The sequence below is a fragment of the Gymnodraco acuticeps genome, unplaced genomic scaffold, assembly GCF_902827175.1.
Source record: "Gymnodraco acuticeps unplaced genomic scaffold, fGymAcu1.1, whole genome shotgun sequence".
Lineage (NCBI taxonomy): Eukaryota > Metazoa > Chordata > Actinopteri > Perciformes > Bathydraconidae > Gymnodraco > Gymnodraco acuticeps.
Window position 1 is genome coordinate 12,835 of NW_022991894.1, and position 26,962 is coordinate 39,796.

A 26,962-nucleotide genomic window follows, 5' to 3' on the forward strand; every position below is an offset into this window, starting at 1 on the left:
GTACTACCTTTCAGAGTGTGAGAGATGGAGAACGGGACGTACGGCGACGCTGAGGCGCAGTGGGAGAAGGCGCAGAGTAAACGGTACGAGTTGTGTCGCACCATCTCCCCGGCCAAGCTGACCCCGTACCTCCGGCAGTGCAAAGTCCTGGACGAGCAGGACGAGGACGAGATCCTGAACTCCATGCTGCTGGTCTCCAAAGCAAACCGCACAAGTAGGTAGTGTGTGTGTGTGTGTGTGTGTGTGTGTGTGTGTGTGTGTTTCAAGTTTCAAGTTTCAAGGCTTTTTTTGTCATGTGTGCATAGCTATAGTGTAGTTCTGACAATGAAGGTCTTAGGTCACAGGCTCCTCCAACAGTGCAACACAATAAAACAGATAAAATAGTACAAGTAAATAAAATAAAATAGAATATGGTAGAAACAGAATATGATAGAAACTGTGCAGAATAGTCTAAGATTGTTATCTTAATGTGTACATATGTGTAAATGTGTCTGTTGACTGTGTATGTAGGATATACATATCTTTATACATATCTGTATATTGTATAACTTTATATTCGGGATTGTTGGAAACGTCATTTCGATCTCTCTGTCTGTACACACAAACTGAGTAAGATTGACATAAAAGTTGACTTTGACTATATACAGTAATTGGAGTATTGATATGATATATGTGAGTTGCAAACAGATGTGTGTGTGTGTGTGTGTGTGTGTGTGTGTGTGTGTGTGTGTGTGTGTTCATTGTGGTGTTTCCTGATTGTATATGTTATCCTGTGGGCCTGTCATTTACTTGGTTTCCTCATCTGTCTTCAGCAAATATGTTATACTACTGTAACTGAGCCTATCTTTTTTTACTCATTTCTGACTTTATGACGCAAGACCTCTTATGGTTGCAGTGATTCACCATTTTGTTTTTTGTGACTAACTTTTTTATTACATTTTACAGTCACCTTAACCAGATGACACATATTTTAGCAAAACAATTCATAACCCACACATTGTTTCCTATAACAAGATTTCACCTTTGCAATCTAAGGTGTGCATATATCTACAATCATATTTTACACATAGGATAAATCCAGGTCAGCATCTCCTTGGCTTTTAAAGACTTTATTCTTTAGCAATGTTTACAGATGCATTGCTATAGGCAATACAAAGAAAATCCTATATTTCCAGGTCACCTTCTTCGTGACTCAAGAATTGACATTTATAGCAAATTTAATTTGGTCCAAATGTTAGATGCATCACCTGCAGATTAATACCAAACTAAGGCCGGGTGACATGGAGAAAAAAATCAAATATCATGATATTTTGATCAAATACCTCGATAACGAACGATATGGCGTTAATATTGGAAAGTTGACTGTTGGTGCTTTCACAAAGATGTATACAAAAGATAAAATAATAATAATGTAGATATAATTAAAACATCGGGTAGATTCCAGTTTAATTTCACAGTAACGACATAATGTTGATATATTGACCAACCCTATTCAATACCTATGTCAGGGGTGTCAAACTCAAGGCCCGGGGGCCAAATCCGGCCCGCAACCTCATTTTCTGTGGCCCGCAAGAGCTTGCAAAAAATATAATACGTTTATTATACGGTTACATGCCGCTTTACAGAAGCACGTTGCCCATAAACTACATATCCCACGATGCATCTTGTTTTGTGACATGCACACTGAAGAGACTTGCAATTATTTGCCCTAGACTTCTGCTTTCAGACGTAGTTAATTATGAAGTTATTACCCTATCCGATAATAATCCAATGCAGAGGCAATAATGTAATATAATTCATTGTTTTATATATATTTATTTATACATGTATTTTTATATAGTCTTAAAGTTACAACCGGCCCTTTGAGTGCAACCCTAATACTAATGTGGCCCGCGATGAAATTGAGTTTGACACCCCTGACCTATGTAATCATCCACTACATTTGGGCACCATACAAGATAAATAATTGTCATTTTCTTTCCTTTTATGTCTGTAAGGTAGTTGGGAGGATCTGCACTCTACTGATTGAGCTTTTGTAGTTTATTTAATATCATGATGTGTTTCATGCAATAGCTTCCTCCCTCTCTCAGCCGGAGATAGTGTTTATGTTTCTGTGTGTTGAATTTCAATCATGTCAATCAATCCTATCCTATCAGGCCGTCTCCTCGACATCCTGTACAATAAAGGAGAGCGGGGCTATGTGGCCTTTCTGGAAAGTCTCGAGTTTTACTACCCTGAAATGTACAAGCTGGTCACGGGGAAGGAACCCACGCGGCGCTTCTCCACCATCGTAGGTGAGACACACGCCTCTGGGTGCAGAACAACTGCACATTTGCCCAAAGTAACGCAATGAGGAAGAAGGCAATACAGCCTAACCTACGAACAGTTTACATTGATCTTGTTCTGCTGGTTTTAAGAAGAACTTGACATGTATCCAAATCCGTTTTCAGCAAAGTTGGCAGGGTTACTTCTTAAACATGTTGTGTCGTAACTCGTAAGTACTAGTTACCTGCAAAGAAATGTAATCGGTAACGTAATCTGAGTATCAAAATATGAACGTAATATAACCTTCTGTTACTTTTGGATTAACTCAATATCAAATGCAATGCAAATAAATATAAGAGAAAATGAATATCAATAAGATGTTTTTTAGTTAAGTGTATGTAACAATGCAACCTTAGAAAAGAAGAAACCAAGATATTTCATATAAAAAATGTAGTAAAAGTTTACAAATTCTGTTCAAGCTTAATACATCAAAAGCACAGACTGTGGCCGTTTCTCAATCGCGAGGATGCTTGCTTGGTAGCACATGTCTTCCGAGTCACTTGCTTCAGAAGCGAGGCAAGAATCCTTCCTGGCATTCGGAAAACGAAGAGTGGAACAGGCTAGCAAGTGTGCAGGTGTGCGTCATATGAGAGTTCCCGCCTTAAATTTTCCGCCACAGATTTGGGGAAATTGGTCCGTGCACAAAGCATTGTGGGGATTTGAAGGATGCGAAGTCTAGTGCAGCCTCGAAATTACCCCCAAACCAAGGACGCGGCCTCGGTGGAATTCCAAGTATGCTGGAGATTGGAACAGTCCTTCGGCGGCACTCGATGACGTAGCATCCTTGAAATATTGGCTTGGAAGCTAGTTTCCTCGCGATTGAGAAACGGCCTCTATTTTTGTTGAATACATCAGGTGTCCACCTACTGCATTAAAAAAGACATGGATTTCAAATAAAGAAGAATTAAAGTAGCCTAAATATAAACCATAATGAAAAGTAATTCAGTACGTCTACCTATAATATATCGATATTCATTATAAAATGTATTGTACCACTGTAATCCTGCTAGTAATCTTTTTTTAAATGTTTTAAATGTAGCAGTCATCTGATTACTTAAAAAAAAATATAATTGTAATGGAATCGTTTTTTTTAGTATCCTGATGACGTAATCTCGTTACATGTAATCCGTTACTCCTGAAGCCTGATTACACTATGTAGAGTAGATGATGTAAAAATATGTTTATACCATAGTGTGATGTCTCTTTTTCTACTCCTTTTCTTCTCGCCTGCCCCCTCGCTGCAGTCGAGGAGGGTCAAGAGGGTCTGACCCAGTTCCTGATGGAAGAAGTGATGAAGCTGCAGCAGCAGTCCAAAGTGAAGACCCTGCAGCAGGTTGAGCTCAGCAGGAAGAACTGCACCCTGGAGGACGAGCAGAAGAAGCTCAGGCTGACCAATCAGGAGCTCCAGGCCGTCCAACTGAGTAAAAAATACATCTTATTTGTTAGAAAAATATCACTCGTCACCGGCTTGAGCTTCAATAATCAGGATCCATGTATTTATTATCCTCTCAAGAATGGAAGTAGTCGTCACATACAGAGCATTTGGGACAACTAGTTCCTGAACCGTGTCCTTCACATGCTGATATACAAGAGAGTGTTACAGTCACAAGATGGAGGAATACCGGTTCAAAGCAGTATACAATGTTTAGTTCAGATTAGCTAAGGCCCACGTCAGAAATGATCATGCTTGTCATATGTCCATAGAGGCTGAATCATCATGTTAATCACATATGCCTAAAAACAGTCCTGACGCTCTTCTAGCTAATCATACATCCTGTCATGTACTCAGCTACGTAGGATCTTTGTTATCATGTGCTACTCTGATAATGAAAGTTCAGTATTTTCCCAACATTATTTTATTTTAAATATGTTCTGATCACGCAGTGGAACATCAACGCGGTCTGTAGAGCCGTGCTATTCAGTAGAAATACCGCAATAGTGTTTCAAATGGTTGATCATTGATTCCAAACCATACTGAAACTGCTCCCCCACCACATTGCTTTTTTCTTTTACCCTGCTCTCTGCACGGCAGTTGGGTTTTGCAAGCCTAGGTTGTCAATATCATTGTCTACAATAGCCTATTCAGTACACTAGGACACTGAGGTTTTAATGTTTCACCATGTCCTGTGTTGTTGGAACAAGTTTTTAACAAATGCTGAAATTCTCTGGAAATAGTGTTGTTGCCAAAATTAACTTCTCTTATAGTAAATTCTGGTCTGGGTACATTTGAGAAATCTTAGACACTGTTTAAACTTGGTTTTAAATGTGTTGCGGTGATCGAAGTGGTCAGACAAGACACATCTCCTTTCAAAATGTCTATTATGCGTCTGTTCAGATTCCGTTACTGCCTTTGTCACTTTCGCTATAAGGTTAAAGTGCTCAGTCTTTACATCAGTCTGTATGTATATTTTGGGCTATTCAAGTTTTCGAGATTGTCATGACAAAATAATTTTTCATTGGTGCGCTGACACTAAAAATAGCCACCACATCAGGCACCTATGACATGTTTTCCTTTAAGTCCTCGTTGGGGATGCGTCAGGCGGCATTAGCATTCACACAAAAAAAGACATGTGGTCAAGTGACTAATAGATTACCTCTGCAAGAGGTTTGAGTGATGGGAACACAGTGCATCTTGGTGGTCATTTACACTTTAAGACTGTCCCCTTGTGATGTTATTGCACAAGAACCATTGTCATTGGAGCTATTAGTAGCCTTCTGTTAACTACGTATTGAAGTGCTTCTCTAGTTGTTAGCCTACCATACGCTACGTTCTGCTTTGTGCTTTATTGAAAACAGAATTTTCCTTCTGTTGTAGCATAACCACAATGTTATTTGCTTCATTGTGCATGAACATGAACACATTCAATTTAGGCTTTCCCCTGATAACAAAATACACAATATTAAAAGCTAAATGTTAGCACTTATAGCGGTGAAAAAACGTTTGCCTATCTGGGGGTCAAAAACCACCGAGCAACTGCTACTTTCTTACATTTTAATAACTCACTACAGGCTTGAAATGGGAACAAAACCACACAGGTCATCATGAGCTGGCTAACACTACTAGCACTTGCAACACGTGTTATAGTCACGAAATTAATCACCAACACGATTTTCGCCTTTTTTTCGTGTCACACAGAACGATTTTAAAAGCAATGTAAATAATAACAAATTTGAAAGAAAAAGAGATTAAAAAAAATACAGATTTCAGTATTCTGACACAGAACGATTTTAGAAGCAATGTATTTCTATTGGTAGTATGTTTCGTGCCTGCACCAAATAATAACAAATTAGAAGGAAAAAAATATATAGATTTCAGTATTCTGAGGCTCTGAGCCATTTATTTTCCTCGCGGACGGCAAAATAATAGCACTTGATAACCAGTTAGGTAGATAGCATGAAGAGCCTTTTTAAGTGAAGGAATCAAGTTTAACAAGTTTAGTTTCCTGCCTTTGTGTTTATTTACAGAAGCTAGTTTGTGGATTTAGAATGACTTTGTTGTTATTTTAGCTAACACGAGCTAAATGGCTAAATCTGACAATTTAAGCTAGATGGAGGGAAGGTGGAAAAACTGCCATGAAAAGTGACACTATTGTTTGTCTAAGAATAACATGTTCATGGATTTCGCAATTATTGCTTAACACCCTCATGTCTACTGTATTAATGACTCAACATGTGTTCTCCAGGGAACAATAAGTTGAGAGAGGAAAGAAACAGCTACAGTGACGAGCTGCTCAGAGTGAAGGATGAAAACTACAAACTGGCCATGAGGTACGCCACGCTGAGCGAGGATAAGAACATGGCGGTGATGAGGAGCCGCGACCTGCAGCTAGTGGTACTGATGAACGTGTGAATGCATGGAAACATTGTCATTGCATTATGTTCTTGCAAACTTGTATGCACACACAACGAGTTTGAGGACATTAAAGGTCACCTATTGTGCAAAATCCACTTGTTCATGTCTCTTTCAGGAACAAAGATTCTCTCTCTTTCTGTCCTGATCCATTTCTATAAAAACCTGTCTGAAAATGAGCTGATCAGATTTTGGACACTTTATGATGTCATAGCGATGTTTTGGCTTGTGTAACCATTAGCCAATCACCAAGCAAGGTATCCCCCCCCCCCCCTATCACCTGAATCTCCTCCTAGAGCACCATTGAGTTCTTTGTAACCAAATGTCTCTCAGAGGGGCGTGGGGAGGGGCTCCTTATTTTCATCTAAAGTAACAGACAGAGAATCAGCACTTTGGAAACAGGGCTGAAACAGAGGGGATTATGGGTAATGCTGCAATGATCTGTTTGGTGTTTGGAGCCAAACACTTCAGGACATGTTTGTATCTGAGACCTGTAATATATTGATGAAAAACAGTATAATAGGGGACCTTTAAGAAGGACTTAGTAGCTCTATTTATTCTGCATCCTTGCTGTGTTTATAGGTTGATCAGTTGAAGCACAGGCTGAACAAGGTGGAGGAAGAGTGTAAGATGGAGAGGAGGCAGAGTCTCAAGCTGAAGAACGACATCGAGAACCGGCCGAAGAGAGAGCAGATCTTTGAGCTGGAGAGAGAAAACGAAATGCTCAAGATCAAACTACAGGAGCTGCAGTCCATCATACAGGTACGACCTGCTGTCATGCACACAAACACACCACATTGAAAAACAGTAAACTAAATTGTTCAGTGGAACACTATCAGGTGGAGGAATTATTTTATACCTCAGTCTATGCTTTTGCCAAACCAAAATCATTGTAGGGCTGCTCGATTATGGCAAAAATCATAATCTCGATTATTTGGTTCAATAATTGTAATTGCGATTATTAAATGCGATTATTCATTGACTATGAAAACATCCATTTATTGGAGAAAAAAATGTGAACGCAATGTTTTTAACAGTTGAACTTTAAGTATAATTTAAAAAAAAGTATTAAAAAAAAAAAAAAAAAGTAATAATAATAATAAAAATATAATCGTTTTATTTCGATTACGTTGTTTTCGTAATCATTGAAAGGCATAATCGTAATCGTTATTAAAATCCGATTAATTGAGCAGCCCTAAATCATTGTGCTGCTTACTGAGATCAAAATCTGTTCATTTTCATGACAGATTTAATCTGTTTTGTACGTCTATAAATAGGATCTTGTGTGTAACAGCATATCCAACTTGTGTGCACACTTCTTGAACACAACTACCAAAGGATGCAAAAATGACTTTGAGTGTAAACTAACTACAACATTGTCCGTAACATAATAATGATGAAGTTGTTCTTAATGCACAGCCGATGCCGCTCCCTGCATCAGACAAGGCCATCCTTGACATTTTGGAGCACGACAGACAGGAAGCACTGGAGGACAGACAGGATCTGGTCAACCGCCTCTACAACCTACACGAAGAAGTGAGACAGGCAGAGGAACTACGAGATAAGGTAACTAACACACAAACAAGCTGTGCACAGTTACTCAAGTATTGAAGTTTAACACAATTCTGAAGTACTTGTATTTGTAAGTTTTCCTGTTTTATGTCTCTTTATACTTTTGCTTCACTACATTTCCGAGGATGGTTATTTGTTTCCAATCCATTCTATATGTTGTAGATTCTTATAGTGGGAATCAGTATGGGGAACAAACAAAGGTTACCAAAAACAGACCTTTCAAACACAAACCCATGACCAGAGGCTCTCTCTCTGACACTCATGATCTGTGAAAAACAACCCATATCATCCGTTTCTCTTTGTAACCTGGTCTTTCCTCTTTCTCTTGGTTCTCTTCCTGTAACAGCCTGTTACGTCCCCCTCTAGGGTAGAGGAGATCAACATACACCAGTATGGAATTGGTCAAGTTATAAGTGTTTATTTATACAACAAGTGAACAAAAAGGTAGGCGAACAGCCAGGCACAAACAAAAGTGGCCAAAAGGGCGCAGGTTTAGCTAAAGAGCAAACAAAAGGAGGACTCTAACAAAGGGAGCCTGATCAAATAAGAATAAAGGTTTACAAACAAAACCTACCAACAAAAGGAGACTGTAACCAAACACAGCTATCGTGTAGTAGGACAACAGTTCAGCATAAAGCTAACCTAACACAACACCACTAATCACAATAATAATAACAACGACCACACAAGGTACACAGTTAACAACGTTAAGACAGTTGCGAGAGGCGTCTGTTCACACAGAGCTTCCCGAATGATGACAGTCGACCGGCTTTATAGTCCTCCCCCGGAAGGTGTGCGCTGGTTGTGCGCTGGGATTGCCATGTGTCGGGCCCGTCAGCTCCAATCACCGGGGCGGACCAGAGGATGGGCAGCCAATGACATCAGGGCCACTGCACAGTTCATTTACATAATGAAATGTGTTTCGTAACTCAACATTAAGTAAGTTTGTGTGTGTGTGTGTGTGTGTGTGTGTGTGTGTGTGTGTGTGTGTGTGTGTGTGTGTGTGTGTGTGTGTGTGTGTGTGTGTGTGTGTGTGTGTGTGTGTGTGTGTGTGTGTGTGTGTGTGTGTGTGTGTGTGTGTGTGTATGGTGCGTGTGTGTGTGTGTGTGTGTGTGTAGTACCTGGAGGAGAAGGAGGATCTGGAGCTGAAGTCGTCCACGCTGCAGAAGGATTGTGAGATGTATCGCAACCGTATGGACACCATCACTGTGCAGCTGGACGAGGTGGAGAAGGAGAGGGACCAGGTGAAAACACACACATGCAGACTTGCGAATATCCCCCATATAACAACTCAACCAGTATCAATAAATACATGGTTTGTATGGAATAATCGCGTAGTCAAGCATAACTGTGTGAATTAAAGGGGCTTCATACAAATATGAACCTGAACATTTGCATGTTCAAGAGAGTATGTCCTCTTTAAAAACTAAATATATGTGTATATATATTAAAAAAAAGAGTAATCAGATTAAGGAAATAATTTGATATTCTCATCTAGTTAAAAACTTCCTGAATCTAAATGGATCTGATCCTCCTCAGTTGGTCACAGAATGAACCTGCCACTGTTTGTATTTATATATCAGTGAAATATATGTGACATGTATACCAGATCATTTACTGCTACAGTTCCTTGTTCTAATGTTACCTGTGTGTGATATATATTGCGATATGAAAACATACAGGAATTGAAGAAAATACCGTTTTTTCCCCCGCAAACCATCCTTTCTTGAACTTTAATGCTCAATTGGTATTTCTTTAACTATATTTAACCGGATGAAGGATTTTAGTCACGGACGTCTGGATCTTAAGTTATCAGAGCAGCAAGCTGAGCTAGCTCGGTTAGCATGCGCCGAACTGCCCTGGAGAAACACATGAAACGACTTCATTCAGTGTTTTTACCTTTAATCACCGGGTCCGGTTGCTTTGGAGATGTGATTGTGATTGGTGGTTTGCTGTCACTCACTCAAGTACCCCTTTTTTATAGCAAGCAGCAAAAATAATTGTAACATGACGTGTTTGAGTTAATTTGCCTACTTAATATCACAAGTCCTAAAAAAAACAAAAACAAATCGCACGTCCACGTAATGTAAATGCGCATATCGCGATTATCGTCACGACAAGATATATCGTGCAGCCCTAATCTGTCTACGTGTCATTTTCTACCGTTTTTTTAGACACTATGCTTCGCTTTATCCCCTGAATACTTGCATTTATATCTTGGTCGCTTTGCTACATTGCTCTGATTTCATCAGGAAAGGATTGAAAGGTTTTCTGTTGTTGTTTCTGTTGTTGTTCTAACTTCCACTCCTCCACTGCTACAGGCGTTTCGAGCCAGAGACGAGGCCCAGCACAATTTCTCCCAGAGTCTCATCGACAAGGACAAATATCGTAAACAGATCAGAGAGCTGGAGGAGAGGAGCGACGAACTCCAGATCGAGATCGTACGCAAAGAAGCCCGTCTGGTCACTCTGGAGTCTCGCCTACGACGGCTGGCCAAGGACATCGTTTTGGACCAGGTGAGACACGGTGGAGAATGCTTCACTGGAACTTGCAATATTTCCGTTTTTGTGAATATTTAAATGCCATTTTTCTATTTATTTTTGCAGAGTCTGCCGAGGGACATGCCTCCCACCATTATTTCTCAGGCGGGGGATTATAAACCCAGCCAATCAGAGTGGTCGAGCGATGAATCCCATGAGGGGAAGTTTCCATCGGAGGAGCCTCGTCTGAAACGAAGACCCAACCTAAAAGCAGTCAGTCACTACACATTATTCACACCTAGTTACTTATTTAAAACAAATGTATTGGACATTATAGCAGACACCATTGCCTGTTTTGAGCAACCTACTTCAGACACAGCTAAGTGGTAACGATGTTCTTACTTATGACCAAAACACACATTTAGCTACTAACTCATCAAAAGGTCGCCTAATCGTTTCAGCTCTAGCTTGTAAACAGATGATATCGTTATATTTTTAAGAAGCGTACTTTTTTTTTAACATTAGCTTTCATGTTTTCTTTATATTTTAGAACAGAGTAAAGTCTCCAGTCTGTTTTCCCAGAGAAGTCAACTATGAGCCCTCTCAATCTGCAGGTAACACATGATCCTAAAGTTCATTCAGAAATGTTTTTCTACTCCACCATAACAGTAACGTTTGTCTACGCAAGTTTATTTTAATTTCTCTCCACCTTTCAACTCTGTCAGCCAACGGAGGAGATTTCCTGGATATCCAGATGCGAAACTATAACTCCAACAGCGTGTCCCTCCCTGCCTCCCCCTCGTATCCTCCCTTCTCAGCCGCCTCCCTCTCCTGCTCCCCGTCCCCCTCTCCTCTCACCGTCAGTATGGACCAGTTCAACAGACCAAACATGGTGAGCTTTGCAGACATCACTATAGTCCTATATCATAGGTTAAAGAGGCCCTATTATACTATTTGGGGGTTTTCCTTTTCCTGTAGTGTGTTATATAGGTTTTTTGTGCATGTAAATAGTCTGAAAAGGCTAAAATCCCAAAGTTTCTCTCCCTCACACTGCCTGAAACGCCTCCATTGGACTCCTTGGTTTTCTTCCGTAACCCAATGACATCACTCTCTGTCACTTGCGCTTCTATTGGCTAGCGCTCCAACGCATTGTACGTGATAGATTAAGGGGCGGGACATCTATAAGCAGTTGACCAATGACAACAGAGCCGGCCAGCTGACCAATCAGAGCAGACTGGGCTCTGGTTTCAGACAGAGGGTGAAAAGAGGTGCTGCAGCACAGGCAGTATGAGAACAATAAAGAGCTTTTTAAAAATTAAAGCATGGAGACATGTCACAGGAGTAGAGACACTACATACTAATATATACTAATATGTAGCTGACATCCTCGTGGGTTCATCTTCTTATTACAGACACATGCATTTCCTAACATTCAGTCTATATGCTGTAAAATGTATTATCTCTTCGATTTACACACGGCATCTATTGCACGTCTGTCCGTCCTGGGAGAGGGATCCCTCCTCTGTTGCTCTCCCTGAGGTTTCTCCCATGTTCCCCTTTAAACTGTGGGTTTTCTCTGGAAGTGTTTCCTTGTACGATGTGAGGGTCTAAGGATAGAGGGTCTAAGGACAGAGGGTCTAAGGACAGAGGGTCTAAGGATAGAGGGTCTAAGGACAGAGGGTCTAAGGACAGAGGGTGTCGTTTTTCTCATACTGATATTCTGAACAATCTGTGCTGTTGTATTTGCTGTAAAGTGTCTCTACTGTAGGCTATTTTTATTTTATGTACAGCACTTTGGCTCGACCAAAAATCGTTTATAAATGTGCTATATAAATAAAACTTGATTTGATTTGATTAATATGAACCTGAAAATGAGTGTAATCGGACCACTTTAATAGAACTTTTTAAGTCCATTTGACTTCTCAGTCTCAGTTTGGATTTTCTGCTTTGTTCACTTGTTAAATCTCCAGCTGCGTTACCGTAACCAGAGCATCCAGTCCACGCTGCCTGAGCCTCCGGAGAAAGCATCGCTCTATCGCCGAGAGAGGGAGAAGGAAAACGACTTCAACCCCCGCAGGTAGTCACACAGGATCATCAGCTAATCTCTGCTGTTTAATAAATATAGATGCTTATGTGCAACTCTTATTTCATCCTTTTTATAAATCTGTGCTGGTTTGTACTTCATTTCCTGTTATGTGGCTTCAAATATACTGACGCTTGTTCTCTTTTAGCCTCTCGGACTTTGATAGTGACACCATGGAGTTTGGTAAAGAATACTTTTACACATTACCCAATATCACACTAAGGACATTTCTGTACTGAGTGACACTTTTATTAACTTTCTGTCTCTCCATCCCTTCCTTAGAGGACGAAGCACCTTCTGTCCACTCGTCTTCCTCGTCCCATCAGTCAGAAGGGATGGACTCGTACGACCTGGAGCAGGTCAACAACATCTTCAGGAAACTCTCTCTGGAGCGGTACAGTACAAACAATCAGACAGTTATACATGTATTCAACTACTCACACCATCTTCTTCTTAGTTATTTGTGTTGTTGTTGTTGTTGTTCTCCTTCTTCATCATCTTCTTCTTCTTCTTCCAGGCCGTTTCGTCCGTCTCTCTCTTCCTTCTCGAGGATCAGTGGCTCTCTGAAGCCGGTGCAGGAGTTATCTCTGCCCGGCGACAACCTGCTGAAGGACATCATTTTGGTCGGTGGAAACGACAGCGGGATATTCATCTCACATGTCCAGTCGGACTCCATCGCGGAGAAGGCGGGGCTCCGGGAGGGCCACCACATCCTGATGGTACGTAGATTACTCCTGCATTCAAAGATTCAAAGGTTTTATTGCACAAAGCTACAGCGTAGAAACATATATAATAAAATACAAAAACACAAAATAAAAAGTAGTGCAAAAAGTCTATATACATGTCAATAGAATATGGTACGATATGAACAAGAACAGAATATGAAATTAAGACAAAATGATTACACCACAAAGGTTCACACAGGGCTTTTAACAGTGTAAGAGAATATTTTAATCTGATCTGTTTATAGAGCTTCTTATTGTTTCTTAGAATCTGTGATACTGCAAACATCTGCTTGTAGTCACTCAAAGACTCCTCTGTAAGTTGAGGTCACAGGTCAAACGCTTCTCCTATATCCGTGGGGGAGGGTTGAGACCTGGCTGCATCTCTTTGAGACAAGGAGATTATTGTCTCCCATTTAATAGCTAATTAGGTATACGCGGGTTTCTGTGAGCCCGCCTTTCCTCATGTTGATGCGTGTTGGGTCTATTCTGGGGCAGAGATCATGATGGTGGAGCACGGGACGGTGTGAAACTAAGTGATCTCCCCGGCCGTATTAATGTACTGTGATCAATAAAACTCTCAGTGCTTTGGCTAACGACGGTTCCAGACTCCTTCATTCTACCTCAACATTGCAACAACAGAAGTTTATCTTCACAAACAGGGTCGTTGTTAGATGAGTGTTTACATTTTGGCCCATTAAAACTGGCTGTACAAATGGAAAAGCACCAATGAGAACGTACTGTAGACTTTTGACAAAGGTTCAATTAAGTGTACAAGTCTCAGAGGCCAAAGCTATATGTAAAAAATACATTTCTACCATCATTTATCGTTAAATGTTTCTATTTTAGATTCATTTTAGTTTTTCGTGTTTCCTGATTCAATTATTTTTTATTTGACTTCAAATATAATGTCACGATTACCATTGCCAACATCTTGCAATTCATAATTTCATCAAAATTATGTTTAAAATATGCTTAAAAACTCTAAAAACAAACATGTTCTTATTCCAGACAGAACTGCACAGCTTCTTTCTCAGACAGAAACGTGAATGCTTTAATCTGTTATGTATTGATCTTTCTTGTGTTTGATTGGCGTATCAGCTTGAGGGATGCATACGTGAGGAGAACCAAAGCATTTCATTGGACACCAGCACTCAGGAAGAAGCTCATTGGACGCTGCAGCACTGCTCCGGACCCGTCAAGCTGCACTATCGAGCCAACTTTGACTGTAAGTGATGTTTTTTTCAGACTTGTGTTTGTATAGTATTCAATATACAATGTATTAAAAGGTCACCCATTGTGCAAAATCCACTTCCTCACGTCTCTTCTACATCAACATGTGTCCCCTCTTCCTCATGTCTCTTCTACATCAACATGCGTCCCCTCTTCTTCATGTCTCTTCTACATCAACATGTGTCCCCTCTTCCTCATGTCTCTTCTACATCAACATGTGTCCCCTCTTCTTCATGTCTCTTCTACATCAACATGTGTCCCCTCTTCTTCATGTCTGTTCTACATCAACATGTGTCCCCTCTTCTTCATGTCTCTTCTACATCATCATGTGTCCCCTTTTCTTCATGTCTCTTCTACATCACCATGTGTGCCCTCTTCTTCATGTCTCTTCTACATCAACATGTGTCCCCTCTTCTTCATGTCTCTTCTACATCAACATGTGTCCCCTCTTCTTCATGTCTCTTCTACATCAACATGTGTCCCCTCTTCTTCATGTCTCTTCTACATCAACATGTGTCTCCTCTTCTTCATGTCTCTTCTACATCAACATGTGTCCCCTCTTCTTCATGTCTCTTCTACATCAACATGTGTCCCCTCTTCTTCATGTCTCTTCTACATCAACATGTGTCCCCTCTTCTTCATGTCTCTTCTACATCAACATGTGTCCCCTCTTCTTCATGTCTCTTCTACATCAACATTTCCTCTCTGTGGAAAGAGACTCTGAAAGTTTCAGGAACAAAGATTCTCTCTCTTTTTGTCCTGATCCATTTAAATAAAAACCTGTCTGAAAATGAGCTGATCAGATTTTGGCCACTTTATGATGTCATAACGATGTTTTGTCTTGTGTAACCATTAGCCAATCAGCAACCAAGGTAACCCCCCCCCACCTTATCACCTGAATCTCCTCCTAGAGCACCATTGAGTTCTTTGTAACCAAATCTCTCTCAGAGGGGCGTGGGGAGGGGCTTCTTATTTTCATCTAAAGTAACAGACAGAGAATCAGCACTTTTGAAACAGGGCTGAAACAGAGGGGATTATGGGTAATGCTGCAATGATCTGTTTGGTATTTGGAGCCAAACACTTCAGAGACATGTTTTGTATATATCTGAGACCTGTAATATATTGATGAAAAACAGCATAATAGGGACCTTTAAATTCAAACGTGTGTGTTCTAGCCTACCGTCGCCTTCAGAGTAACCTGGCTGAAGGCCCGATGGTTTCCGGCGACTCGTTCTACATCCGGGTCAACCTCAGCATCTCAGGCCAGGCGGACAGCTGCTCTCTGAGCGTGCACTGTGACGAGGTGGTGCACGTGCTGGACACCCGGCACCTGGGCCGCTGCGAGTGGCTGTGCGCTCAGGTCGATCCGTACAGCGGCCTGGACCTGGCCGAGCGGGGAACCATACCCAGCAACTCACGGTATGGAGAAGGTCTCTCAAGTTCTCTTGTGGTTAAGCTTTTCAAGGCTTTTATTGTAATGTAGCTACAGTGTAGTTATGACAATGAAAATATTAGGTCACAGGCTCCTCCAACAGTGCAACACAATAAAACAGATAAAATAGTGCAAGTAAATACAATATAATATAATATAATAATGCAGAATTAAGAAAAGTTAAGTTAAATTCTGCTTAATCTAAGAGGCATTCTGATATTTAAGGTCAACTTTGGGGTTTTTCAAACTGGACCCTAAGTGATTTATCTTTTTCTTTTGTATATATATATTTTTTTTAACAGGATGAGTAAGGGTACAATTACATTACATACAAGATTTCATGACACCAATAAATTAATTGGCAACACAATTTGACTTAAATGAGATAGTACCAATTAATACTTCATCCCCACTCGTTTTTTCAAAACAAACAAACACCGACCAAACCTCCCCTCACCCCTCCCACGTGCCTCCCTTCCCAAAATGACAAAAAACAGACACACACACACACACACACACACACACACACACACACACACACACACACACACACACACACACACACACACACACACACACACACACACCACACACACACACACACACACACACACACACACACACACACACATCACTGCAGGGGACATTACATTGACTTACATGCATTTCCTGGAGACTTAACCTAACCTTAACCATAACCAACACATGCCTAACCCTAACCCTTAACCTTAACCTTACCCTAACCCTAATCCTAAACCTAACCAAGTCTTCACCCTAAAATTAATTATTCCCCTCATGAGGATCTCCAATTTGTCCCCATAAGGGAGGCGAGTCCCCATACGTGACTGTGTAAACAGATTTAGGTCCCCACAAGTATAGTAATGCTAGGCCACACACACACACACACACACACGCACACACACGCACACACACACACACACACACACACACACACACACACACACACACACACACACACACACACACACACGACAAACACGCTTGAGATGTTCAAGTGTTCCTGTGGCTCATCTTCTCTACAGAGCCTCGTAAATTGTGTTCCGTATTATGTTGAATTGTTCTTCCTCGCTACTGTCTATTGACCCTAAGTGCTTTATCAGGGAGCTCTTGAACTGTCTACAATGTAATCGCTGCGATATCAATCCACAAAGGTGCCTGTATTTGCATCTTAAAAGCTCATATTGTTGTTCATTTTGGAAGGACCCTTGCGAGAAAAAGATGTTGTTTTACTTTTTTGTTGTTGTGCGTAACAAGGTCTTGCTCAAGAACTTCCGTTTTGAAATCACTCATTGCATCCATATTGTGGAAGTCCGCTGAAATACTGAGTATGGTTAAGCTGATTGCAACGATGGGAAATAAACAAGATCTGAAAATGATGCTTCTCCAAAAACAGAGAGGCAAGATCAAGTAAAAAATTAAATCAAAACGTTTTCATTCCTAACGATCTGAGCGTGTCAGGGGCAAAAACAGCGCTTCTGTTGTATGTCACCGTCTAACACCGAGAGTTAGAGTTAGATAAAACCTTTTGTTTCGTATTCAAGCACATGTTACAAACCAGGATGGTGTAATAAACCATTGCAATGCTAAAGTAATTGAGTATCAGACATCTGTTCTGCTCTAGTACAGTACAGGATCTTGAGCAAACGTAACAGATGAGCAACCATGCAAAGTTTAGGAGGGGTCTTTAGTGGGCTACACCTGCAGAATGTAAAGTTTCACTGATTACAATATCACACACACACACACACACACACACACGCACACACCCACACACACAAACGCGCACACACACCACACCACACACACACACACCACACACACACACACACACACCACACACACACACCTAAGAGTCTCAAACTCCCTCTCAATGCTGTGGTGTGTGTGTGTGTGTGGTGTGGTGTGTGTGTGTGTGTGTGTGTGTGTGTGTGTGTGTGTGGTGTGTGTGTGGTGTGTGTGTATGTGTGTGTGTGTGTGTGTGTGTGTGTGTGTGTGTGTGTGTGTGTGTGTGTGTGTGTGTGTGTGTGTGTGTGTGTGTGTGTGTGTGTGTGTGTGTGTGTGTGGTGTGTGTGTGTGTGTGTGTGTGTGTGTGTGTGTGTGAATGTAGGGCCCAGCAGCTGCTCCTGGTAAAGATCCAGAAGCTGGTGTGTCGAGGGGGAAAGGAAGAGAATGAAATCCAGCGCAACAGTAAGGTAAGAAATAACCTTTATTTAAGCAAAAACAATCGACACATATTATATTTCAATATGTGGCATTCATATCTCAAATGAGTTAATACGTAGACTAATTTACAGCCAGAAGAAGTGAGCCCGTCGTCTGATCCTAAAGCCATTCCACGAGTTTCTAGAGCCAGCATCTTCCTCACACAGATACTACAGGTACTGCAGTTGAGATATCAAAAAGGAAAAACAGTTTGGTCTCTTAAGGATACATGTCTTGAACAATGAATAGTCTCACTGCTGTGTTCTATAATACTTGTCCGTGTCTGTTTTGATTTGCAGTTTGTGAGCAGGGTGGATATCAAGTATAAGCGAATGAACAGCAGTGAGAGAGTGAGGATCATCAACTGCTCAGGCAGCTCAACGGTACCCAGGCAGGGTTATGAAGCGCTGAGACCAGAAGGTGAGTACAACTGATCCAGGACTCAGCACGAGCACGAGCAACACAAATAAATGTTTTTTTTAAGATACACTCTACACACAGCACATTGACTCCCTTTTGGAGCCACCCCCAATTGGCCATTAAGGGCACTGCAGTTTTTGTTACTTCCATATTGCTTTCATTTTTCACAGGGGAAAATTGGCACTTGGTTGAAATATATACATTTAAAAAAAACATAGCTCGTAGACTTTAAGCCAGGCTACATTTTCTCTCTGTCGACCCTCATGTGTACCTCTTGTGGGAGCCATTTAGCGCTCATGATATTAGTAAGAAACAATGTCTGTTTAAATACAGAGGTTGCGCTGTTAAGTATAACAGTTTTTGACCTCAAACACACACACACACACACACACACACACACACACACACACACACACACACACACACACACACACACACACACACACACACACACACACACACACACACACACACACACACACACACACACACACCACACATACAGAGGTAACTTTTCTGAAGATAAGTTATCGTGTTTCTGAGTGTCAAATTTGTACGGGTACTGAAAAGCTGATTTGTGTTAATGGACAAACAGTTTTACAATAAATAAATGGACTTTGTTTATTTGGAAACTTTCACATGGGACCTTTTATTCATCAGACAAGTTTTCTTAGTGTGTCAATCACATCAACAAAGCGGCACCTCAGTGGCTCAAAGCTTTATTTTAGTCTATACAGGTCTTCTATTTTATTTCTATTACTGTGAGCTAAGATTTTCATTGACATATCTACACTGTAGCTGTAGGAGCCAAAATGCTACCTAGCCTGAGTTTATATTTGTATTATTATTATTATTTGTTTACGTCACTTTTATTTGTTTGTTGAGCACTTCCGGTAATTGTCACATGGGTGTGGTTTGTGTATATACTGTAGGTCACCTGTTTCATGTCGAGTGCGGATGACAGAGGGTCAGCTTGTGCTGTCATTTTTTCTGTTGACCGTTTGGTCCCTATAGTTACTGTGTTTTGATTTTGTTTATTAAATATCGTCAAACTATCTTGCTTCAGTATGGACTTTCTCTTTGAAAACGCGTCACAGCTTATAGCAAAGCTTAGCCTCTCGGCGACTCAAACTGAACTGGAAATTGAGCCGCCACAGTAGCTATGTACAAATGACAATAAAAGCCTTGAATGTTGAGTCTTGAATCTTGTTGTGTGGGTGTGTGCTAACAGACGCTGCGGACCCGGACAGCGAGATGAGCCGGGGTCTGAACCTGATCCCCTACAGCCCCGTCACTCCCCAGCGGACCCAGAGGAGGAGGCCCGTCCTCTTCACTCCCGCCGCTCTGGCACAACCATCATCCAGAAAATACTCAACAGTGGGGGAGCCATGGACTATCATACCTGCAAACCAGGTCAGTGTAAGATGGGAATAAACAAGCAAATGTACTGTAAAACATGTGTATTCATTTATTTAACAGGGACAGTGCACATTAATGAACACTTCTGTAAATGTGCCAGAGTTAGCCAAGAGGCTATTTTTCATCTGTAGTCCCTGGACAGATTTTAAAAGTCAACCTAAAACACATTTAATTTTAAACAAGTAAATACAATACATTTAAAACATGCAACAGACATTACTGGGATACTTAAATAAAACAATTTAAAATACAGAACATTAAAACAAAACAAAACAAAAGAACATGTTAAAACACAGGCAGTGGGTTGTAAGGAGCAGAAGATTGAGACAGTCATCTCAGTGTTTTCATAAGGAGGGTTTCCGTCTGGTTGGTGTAATCCCAATGTGTCCAACTATTGTGAGTCAAAGATGGCGGAGATAGTGGATAAGAAGAGTAGAAAGGGGGGAGAAGAAAGCTATACTATAATATCTGCAAACCAGGTCAGTGTGTGATGGGAATAAACACACACATGAGGGGACATTTACATTTACTGTAAAACATGTCATCGCAGTCTTCATAAGGAAGGTTTCAGTCTGGTTGGTGTATGTGTCCAACTATTGTGAGTCAAAGATCGGGGAGATAGTGGATAAGAAGAGTAGAAAGGGGGGGGGGGAAGAAAGCTACTATCAGGATTTGGGTCAGGTATTGTACTGCACTGTGTTAATGTTATAAGTGAAACCAGAGAGACGGGGGGCAGGGAGAAAGATGGCCCAGTTGATAACTAGGATGATGATGACATCAACACACTGGGGTTTATAGCCTCATTTATCTTCTTTTAGCGATACAGAGAGCAACACAGTGGGGTCGGACTAAATGCTGGGTCACAGTCTAACATCTGGCAAGACAATGGACTGTCATGTCTTGGTTTAGTTGAGATTCCCTCAAAAACCTCAGCAGTTTCTGTTCCTTCTGTATTAAATGGGTTGTGACTATTAAATCAAATCAGATCAAATCAAGTTTTATTTATATAGCACATTTATAAACCATTTTTGGTCGAGCCAAAGTGCTGTATATATAATAAAAATAGCCTACAGTAGAGACACTTTACAGCTAACATACATTTAACAGTTTCTACTTTAAAAAAGATACTTATAACTTTCCATACTATTGTATTACCTTATTGTCACAGCACAAGGACATAAAAACAACCAAAGTACGACTCAACAAAAGGTACAAAAATCAAGTCTAAATTTACAAAAGTAGAACAATTATACAAAAATCCAGTTTGTCTCCCACCTGGTTTCAGACAGAGGGTGAAAAGAGGTGCTGCAGCACAGGCAGTATGAGACAAATAAAGAGCTTTCTGAACATTAAAGCATGGAGACATGTAGAGACACTACATACTGATATACACCTGAACATCAGCAGGAGAGGACTCTTTAAAGTAGAGATACTACATAGTGATATACACCTGAACATCAGCAGGAGAGGACTCTTTAAAGTAGAGACACTACATACTGATATACACCTGGACATCAGCAGGAGAGGACTCTTTAAAGTAGAGACACTACATACTGATATACACCTGAACATCAGCAGGAGAGGACTCTTTAAAGTAGAGACACTACATACTGATATACACCTGAACATCAGCAGGAGAGGACTCTTTAAAGTAGAGACACTACATACTGATATACACCTGAACATCAGCAGGAGAGGACTCTTTAAAGTAGAGACACTACATACTGATATACACCTGAACATCAGCAGGAGAGGACTCTTTAAAGTAGAGACACTACATACTGATATACACCTGAACATCAGCAGGAGAGGACTCTTTAAAGTAGAGACACTACATACTGATATACGCCTGAACATCAGCAGGAGAGGACTCTTTAAAGTAGAGACACTACATACTGATATACACCTGAACATCAGCAGGAGAGGACTCTTTAAAGTAGAGATACTACATACTGATATACACCTGAACATCAGCAGGAGAGGACTCTTTAAAGTAGAAACACTACATACTGATATACACCTGAACATCAACAGGAGAGGACTCTTTAAAGTAGAGACACTACATACTGATATACACCTGAACATCAGCAGGAGAGGACTCTTTAAAGTAGAGACACTACATACTGATATACACCTGAACATCAGCAGGAGAGGACTCTTTAAAGTAGAGACACTACATACTGATATACACCTGAACATCAGCAGGAGAGGACTCTTTAAAGTAGAGACACTACATACTGATATACACCTGAACATCAGCAGGAGAGGACTCTTTAAAGTAGAGACACTACATACTGATATACACCTGAACATCAGCAGGAGAGGACTCTTTAAAGTAGAGACACTACATACTGATATACACCTGAACATCAGCAGGAGAGGACTCTTTAAAGTAGAGACACTACATACTGATATACACCTGAACATCAGCAGGAGAGGACTCTTTAAAGTAGAAACACTACATACTGATATACACCTGAACATCAGCAGGAGAGGACTCTTTAAAGTAGAGACACTACATACTGATATACACCTGAACATCAGCAGGAGAGGACTCTTTAAAGTAGAGACACTACATACTGATATACACCTGAACATCAGCAGGAGAGGACTCTTTAAAGTAGAGACACTACATACTGATATACACCTGAACATCAGCAGGAGAGGACTCTTTAAAGTAGAGACACTACATACTGATATACACCTGAACATCAGCAGGAGAGGACTCTTTAAAGTAGAGACACTACATACTGATATACACCTGAACATCAGCAGGAGAGGACTCTTTAAAGTAGAGACACTACATACTGATATACACCTGAACATCAGCAGGAGAGGACTCTTTAAAGTAGAGACACTACATACTGATAAACACCTGAACATCAGCAGGAGAGGACTCTTTAAAGTAGAGACACTACATACTGATATACACCTGAACATCAGCAGGAGAGGACTCTTTAAAGTAGAGACACTACATACTGATATACACCTGAACATCAGCAGGAGAGGACTCTTTAAGTAAAAGAAGGCATACTTAAAACCATGACATTTATTTTGTTTAGACACCCTGTCAAAAGAAGAGTTTCATCTGAAGCAGAACGTGGAGCCCTTCATTCACTACAAAGAGAAACAAGCCACGTTTGAATGCATCACCCGAGAAAACATAGAGGCTGTCGCATCTAAGGTAGGCTGTTTGAGACAAATGTGTGTGTGTTTGTGTGTGTGTGAACACCATAGACTGTACGTTATGTCTCGTCTTCCTCCCACTGAAAAAAGATAACAGGTACAGGAGCTGCCATTTTGAGATGTTGATGTCACACCAGCTAATCCCATGCCTAGCAAGAACAGATTTGTCTGTCGATGTTTAGATTAGCACTTTTGCCAATGCTGATTTTCTTTATTACTTTTTCGATGTTAGTTATCCTCTTTTTTTTCTGCCAGGGAAACAAACACATGTATTATTATAAAATAAATATGAACTGTCTTTCTGTACTTTATCACGCTGACTTTGAATGACCACACATTCCTACGTTTTTTACAAAAGCCATACAAGACAATATTTAAGTAAAAAGTGTCAAAGGGGACTTTCTCGTTGTTATGATACCACTATTTACTTTCTAAATCTGTGTTGCGTATTCATCTATGTTTTCAATCATGCCACACACATGTCTCACGTCACAGTATCTGTATTATCTTTAAAACCCATTTTCTCCCACCAGGGGAAACACTGCCTGCTGGAGGCGGAACTGAGCTGCGTCAAAGATCTCCTGCGAAGAGAAATCTACCCGATCATCATCTACGTCAAGATCTGTGATAAAAATGTCAAGAAGTTACGGTAAGCCCGACAAACCTCAGTCTTTGTCACATATTTACCCACAAGTCCAAACCACATCCTTTTTCCAAAGGCCAGCACGTCACTTCTTTCATGACACTTTACCTCCAAGGAGGAGAAGGTCCTCTTTGCTCAGCTCTTAAACTAAGAAATGATGTTAAACTGCAAAGCCAGTAGGGAATTATTGTACTTTTAAGTAAAGTCAGAGGGAAATATTTATATTTATATATATGTATCTGTTGTAGATACTTTGATTTCAAATACAAAACATGATCAATCATCACAACTCATCATATGATCACAATCATTAGATGAATTGTAATAAATGAAAGACCCTCACTGGTCAGTCCGGTTGCTTATAACTTTTTATTTATGAAGTTTTGCATGGATTTGCTTGAAGGCATCATTTATTAGTAAGAATGATAAGGTAAAATATAGTGAACTTCGCAACAAAGCAAGCGAACCAGTGGAGTCATGGAAAACACTTTTTTAATTCTATTGCACACAACATTCATCTGTGTGTACACATTATTATCTTTAGTGCATATGCAAATCCCACTTCATCCCCTTGAAGACTTTATTGAGCATCTGAAAGAGTACATTTAGTACTTTTAGTTACTTTGTGCATAATTAGCTTTCAATATTTATGTCCTTTTACTTAAGTAGAATTTCAAATGTAGGACTTGCAACCGAATGTTTTTACACTGCGCTGTTGTCACGTTTATAAGTAAAGTACAAACCAGTGTTGTACAGAGATCATGTGCTCCAAACATTACCAAACCAACCGCTCACACCGCAGAGCTGCTTCCTTCCTGTTTCCTGTCCACACAGGAAGCTGCCTCTGCGCGTGGAGTCGGAGGACGGGTTTGTGAAGTCGTGTCGGGCCAAAGTGAAGGAGCTGGAGGGCGTCCCGTGTCTGTACGGCAGCGTGGAGCCGGAGGCCTGGGCGGGACCCGACGACCTCATCAGGGTCATCAAGGAGCGCATCCTGGAGGAGCAGAAGAAGACCGTGTGGGTGGAGCAGGACCTGCTGTAGACACACACAGAAATACACAAAATAACACACACACAGATACACAACAACTGTCTGTACACAACGATAGACGTGTGTAGCTGAGCCCTATGGAAGCCCGTAGGGGACTTTATTAAAATTATACTTTTAGACTGTTTTAGACTGTTGTTTGTTTTACTCTTGTTTTTCTGTTGGGTGAACTTGGGTCCCCTGAAAGGCGTTAAGTTATTATTATTATCATTTTTATTAAACCTGAAAAATTAAATCACTTTTTTTTTTTATTGGATTTTCTTTTTTTATGTAATTTGAAAATAATTCACTGTGCAGTAAATTAGGTTTAAAAGAAAATAAGATATTTTAAATAGTTTCTTTCCATTTTAGTTTAAATACAGCCATGATATGACTTGGTGAAAATGAAAATGCAAATTGGATTTTCATTTTCCTAATCACTAAAATAACCTCCATATAATGCTTTTTTAGAATTTATATATTTATTTATAGAATTTCATTTTCCTTTTTCAGTTTGAATAAAGTCCCCTATGAGCTTCTATAACAATAAAAACTCCCTTGTACATCGTGCTTTTATACATACATATTTATGCTCCGAAACGCACGTGTGGACACTCGCACTGCAGTAGACTTCAAATAAATGCATTATATATTTTGTAAATGTGTGTCTTTACCTTGATTTAGAATAAATAAATAAATGGAAAACATTAAAAAGGGTTATTGTTTTAATTTAATGTGGAAAATGTAAAAGGGGAAGTGTTCAAAGTGCACGTGTGTGTTTCCATTTCAGCTACATCCGACTGAAATTTGATTATACTGTCCTCTGGTGGCAGATGTTATGCTTTCACACTTTAAAGGTTTAAGTCACTTCAAATTAAATCACATCAACCTTATCTATTTATATAGGACACCTTTTTTGTTTTAACCTATTTGCTTTGCATTGCTTCTCCCGAAACATGTACAGAAATAGGAGTGTTACATAACCTCATAAGTCGTTCGCATTTCAATACATTTAAACCTCACATTTACAAAAAAAAGGACAGAATGACTTCACCCCACATTAGGCAACAGGAAACTACGACTCACAACAGTTTATCAATAATGTCTGAGCTTTAATTTTGTTTAAAAAAAAGCCAAGAGAGGCAAGCAGATATTTTTGAAATGCCGTTTAGAGAGAAGATTCACCCCTTTATCTTAACAACAACAACAACAACAACATGCTACTATATACTAATGTTAAGGAGGGATTAGGGGTTGGCATGAATAGAAGTCATCTTGACACCTTGCAACTTATTTAAAATAAACACATTATTTTTAGGGGCACCAAATTGACCAACACAAGATTCAAAATAAAGAATAAAACATTGGATACAAGTTTGTTGAACATGTTTTGCATATTAAGGATCATGATCTTTATACATTAGTTTTATAACATCATGAATTACCCCTTTATCTAAAGCAGGGGGGTCAAACTCAAATACACAGTGGGCCAAAATAAAAAAAATGGGTGCCAGTCGAGGGCCGGACTGGTTCAATGTTTATTGCAAAACTTATTGAAATGAACTTATTGCACATATTAAACCTGGAACTAACAAAGCTTAAATGATTGCCTATAAAAACAACATTAAACATTAAATAATCAGTTGCATTCATTTCTTATGGCTCTATCTGCAGCTTTTCCAGAGTCATTTCTTATGAGTACATTTTTCCACAGGCCAACAACAGCTTCAACAAAACTATTCCCCTCAAAGAGAAAACCAAACATGCCCTGTTGTCGTGAGAGAGAAAGTGCAGAAGGAAACATCCATTAAACTCAGTGTGCTGCTCTGTGATGCTAGTTCAGATACTTGGCATCTCATCTTGGGTGCAAGGTCATCAATGTTTGGGCTCAGGCTCTGAGCTGAGGAGACCCTCAGGATGGAGTGAAGGGGTGCGTGCAATATACTGGCAGGCCAGATCTAATAGTAATTAGAAATGATCCTGCGGGCCGAAATTAAATCCACCAAGGGCCTGATTTGGCCCCCGGGCCTTGAGTTTGACACATGTGATCTAAAGACTACTCTTTACTTTTTGCATTGATCCTATTGATTGTAAATACTGTATTTCATCCAAAAAACGTGTTATTTGAAGTTTTAAATAAGCTTTAAATCAACTCAAATACTGAAAGTGTATTGATGTTTTAAAGTCAGCTGTGAAATGTAATCAGTTTGTTCAAAACTCCTTCTGGGTTTATCCAGCAGTATCATCCATAACTCACTGAACCGTATGGCTATAGTCACTTCGTTGATTTCTGCAGCTTATAAATCTATTTTCAGAAAGATGTTTTTTCAAAGCCATAACCACCAGATGG

At 40.1% G+C, this 26,962-nt stretch overlaps 1 protein-coding gene across 1 annotated transcript in view; it reads left to right on the plus strand.

The window, feature by feature from the left end:
• LOC117535526 (caspase recruitment domain-containing protein 11-like) overlaps window positions 1-25,326 on the plus strand; it is a 38,146-nt gene extending 12,820 nt beyond the window's left edge. Inside the window, 25 exon segments of the mRNA XM_034200032.1 lie at window positions 15-214; window positions 2,157-2,294; window positions 3,570-3,746; window positions 6,009-6,157; window positions 6,758-6,937; window positions 7,595-7,741; window positions 8,866-8,991; window positions 10,069-10,263; window positions 10,354-10,500; window positions 10,778-10,841; window positions 10,953-11,119; window positions 12,198-12,304; window positions 12,459-12,493; window positions 12,593-12,704; window positions 12,828-13,029; window positions 14,134-14,260; window positions 15,441-15,684; window positions 17,826-17,910; window positions 18,013-18,096; window positions 18,220-18,340; window positions 19,572-19,688; window positions 19,691-19,753; window positions 22,822-22,943; window positions 23,479-23,594; window positions 24,423-25,326. Coding sequence (XP_034055923.1) covers window positions 25-214; window positions 2,157-2,294; window positions 3,570-3,746; window positions 6,009-6,157; window positions 6,758-6,937; window positions 7,595-7,741; window positions 8,866-8,991; window positions 10,069-10,263; window positions 10,354-10,500; window positions 10,778-10,841; window positions 10,953-11,119; window positions 12,198-12,304; window positions 12,459-12,493; window positions 12,593-12,704; window positions 12,828-13,029; window positions 14,134-14,260; window positions 15,441-15,684; window positions 17,826-17,910; window positions 18,013-18,096; window positions 18,220-18,340; window positions 19,572-19,688; window positions 19,691-19,753; window positions 22,822-22,943; window positions 23,479-23,594; window positions 24,423-24,627 — 3,420 coding nt within the window. The 5' untranslated portion in view covers window positions 15-24 and the 3' untranslated portion in view covers window positions 24,628-25,326.
• Window positions 25,327-26,962: the final 1,636 nt, after the last annotated feature.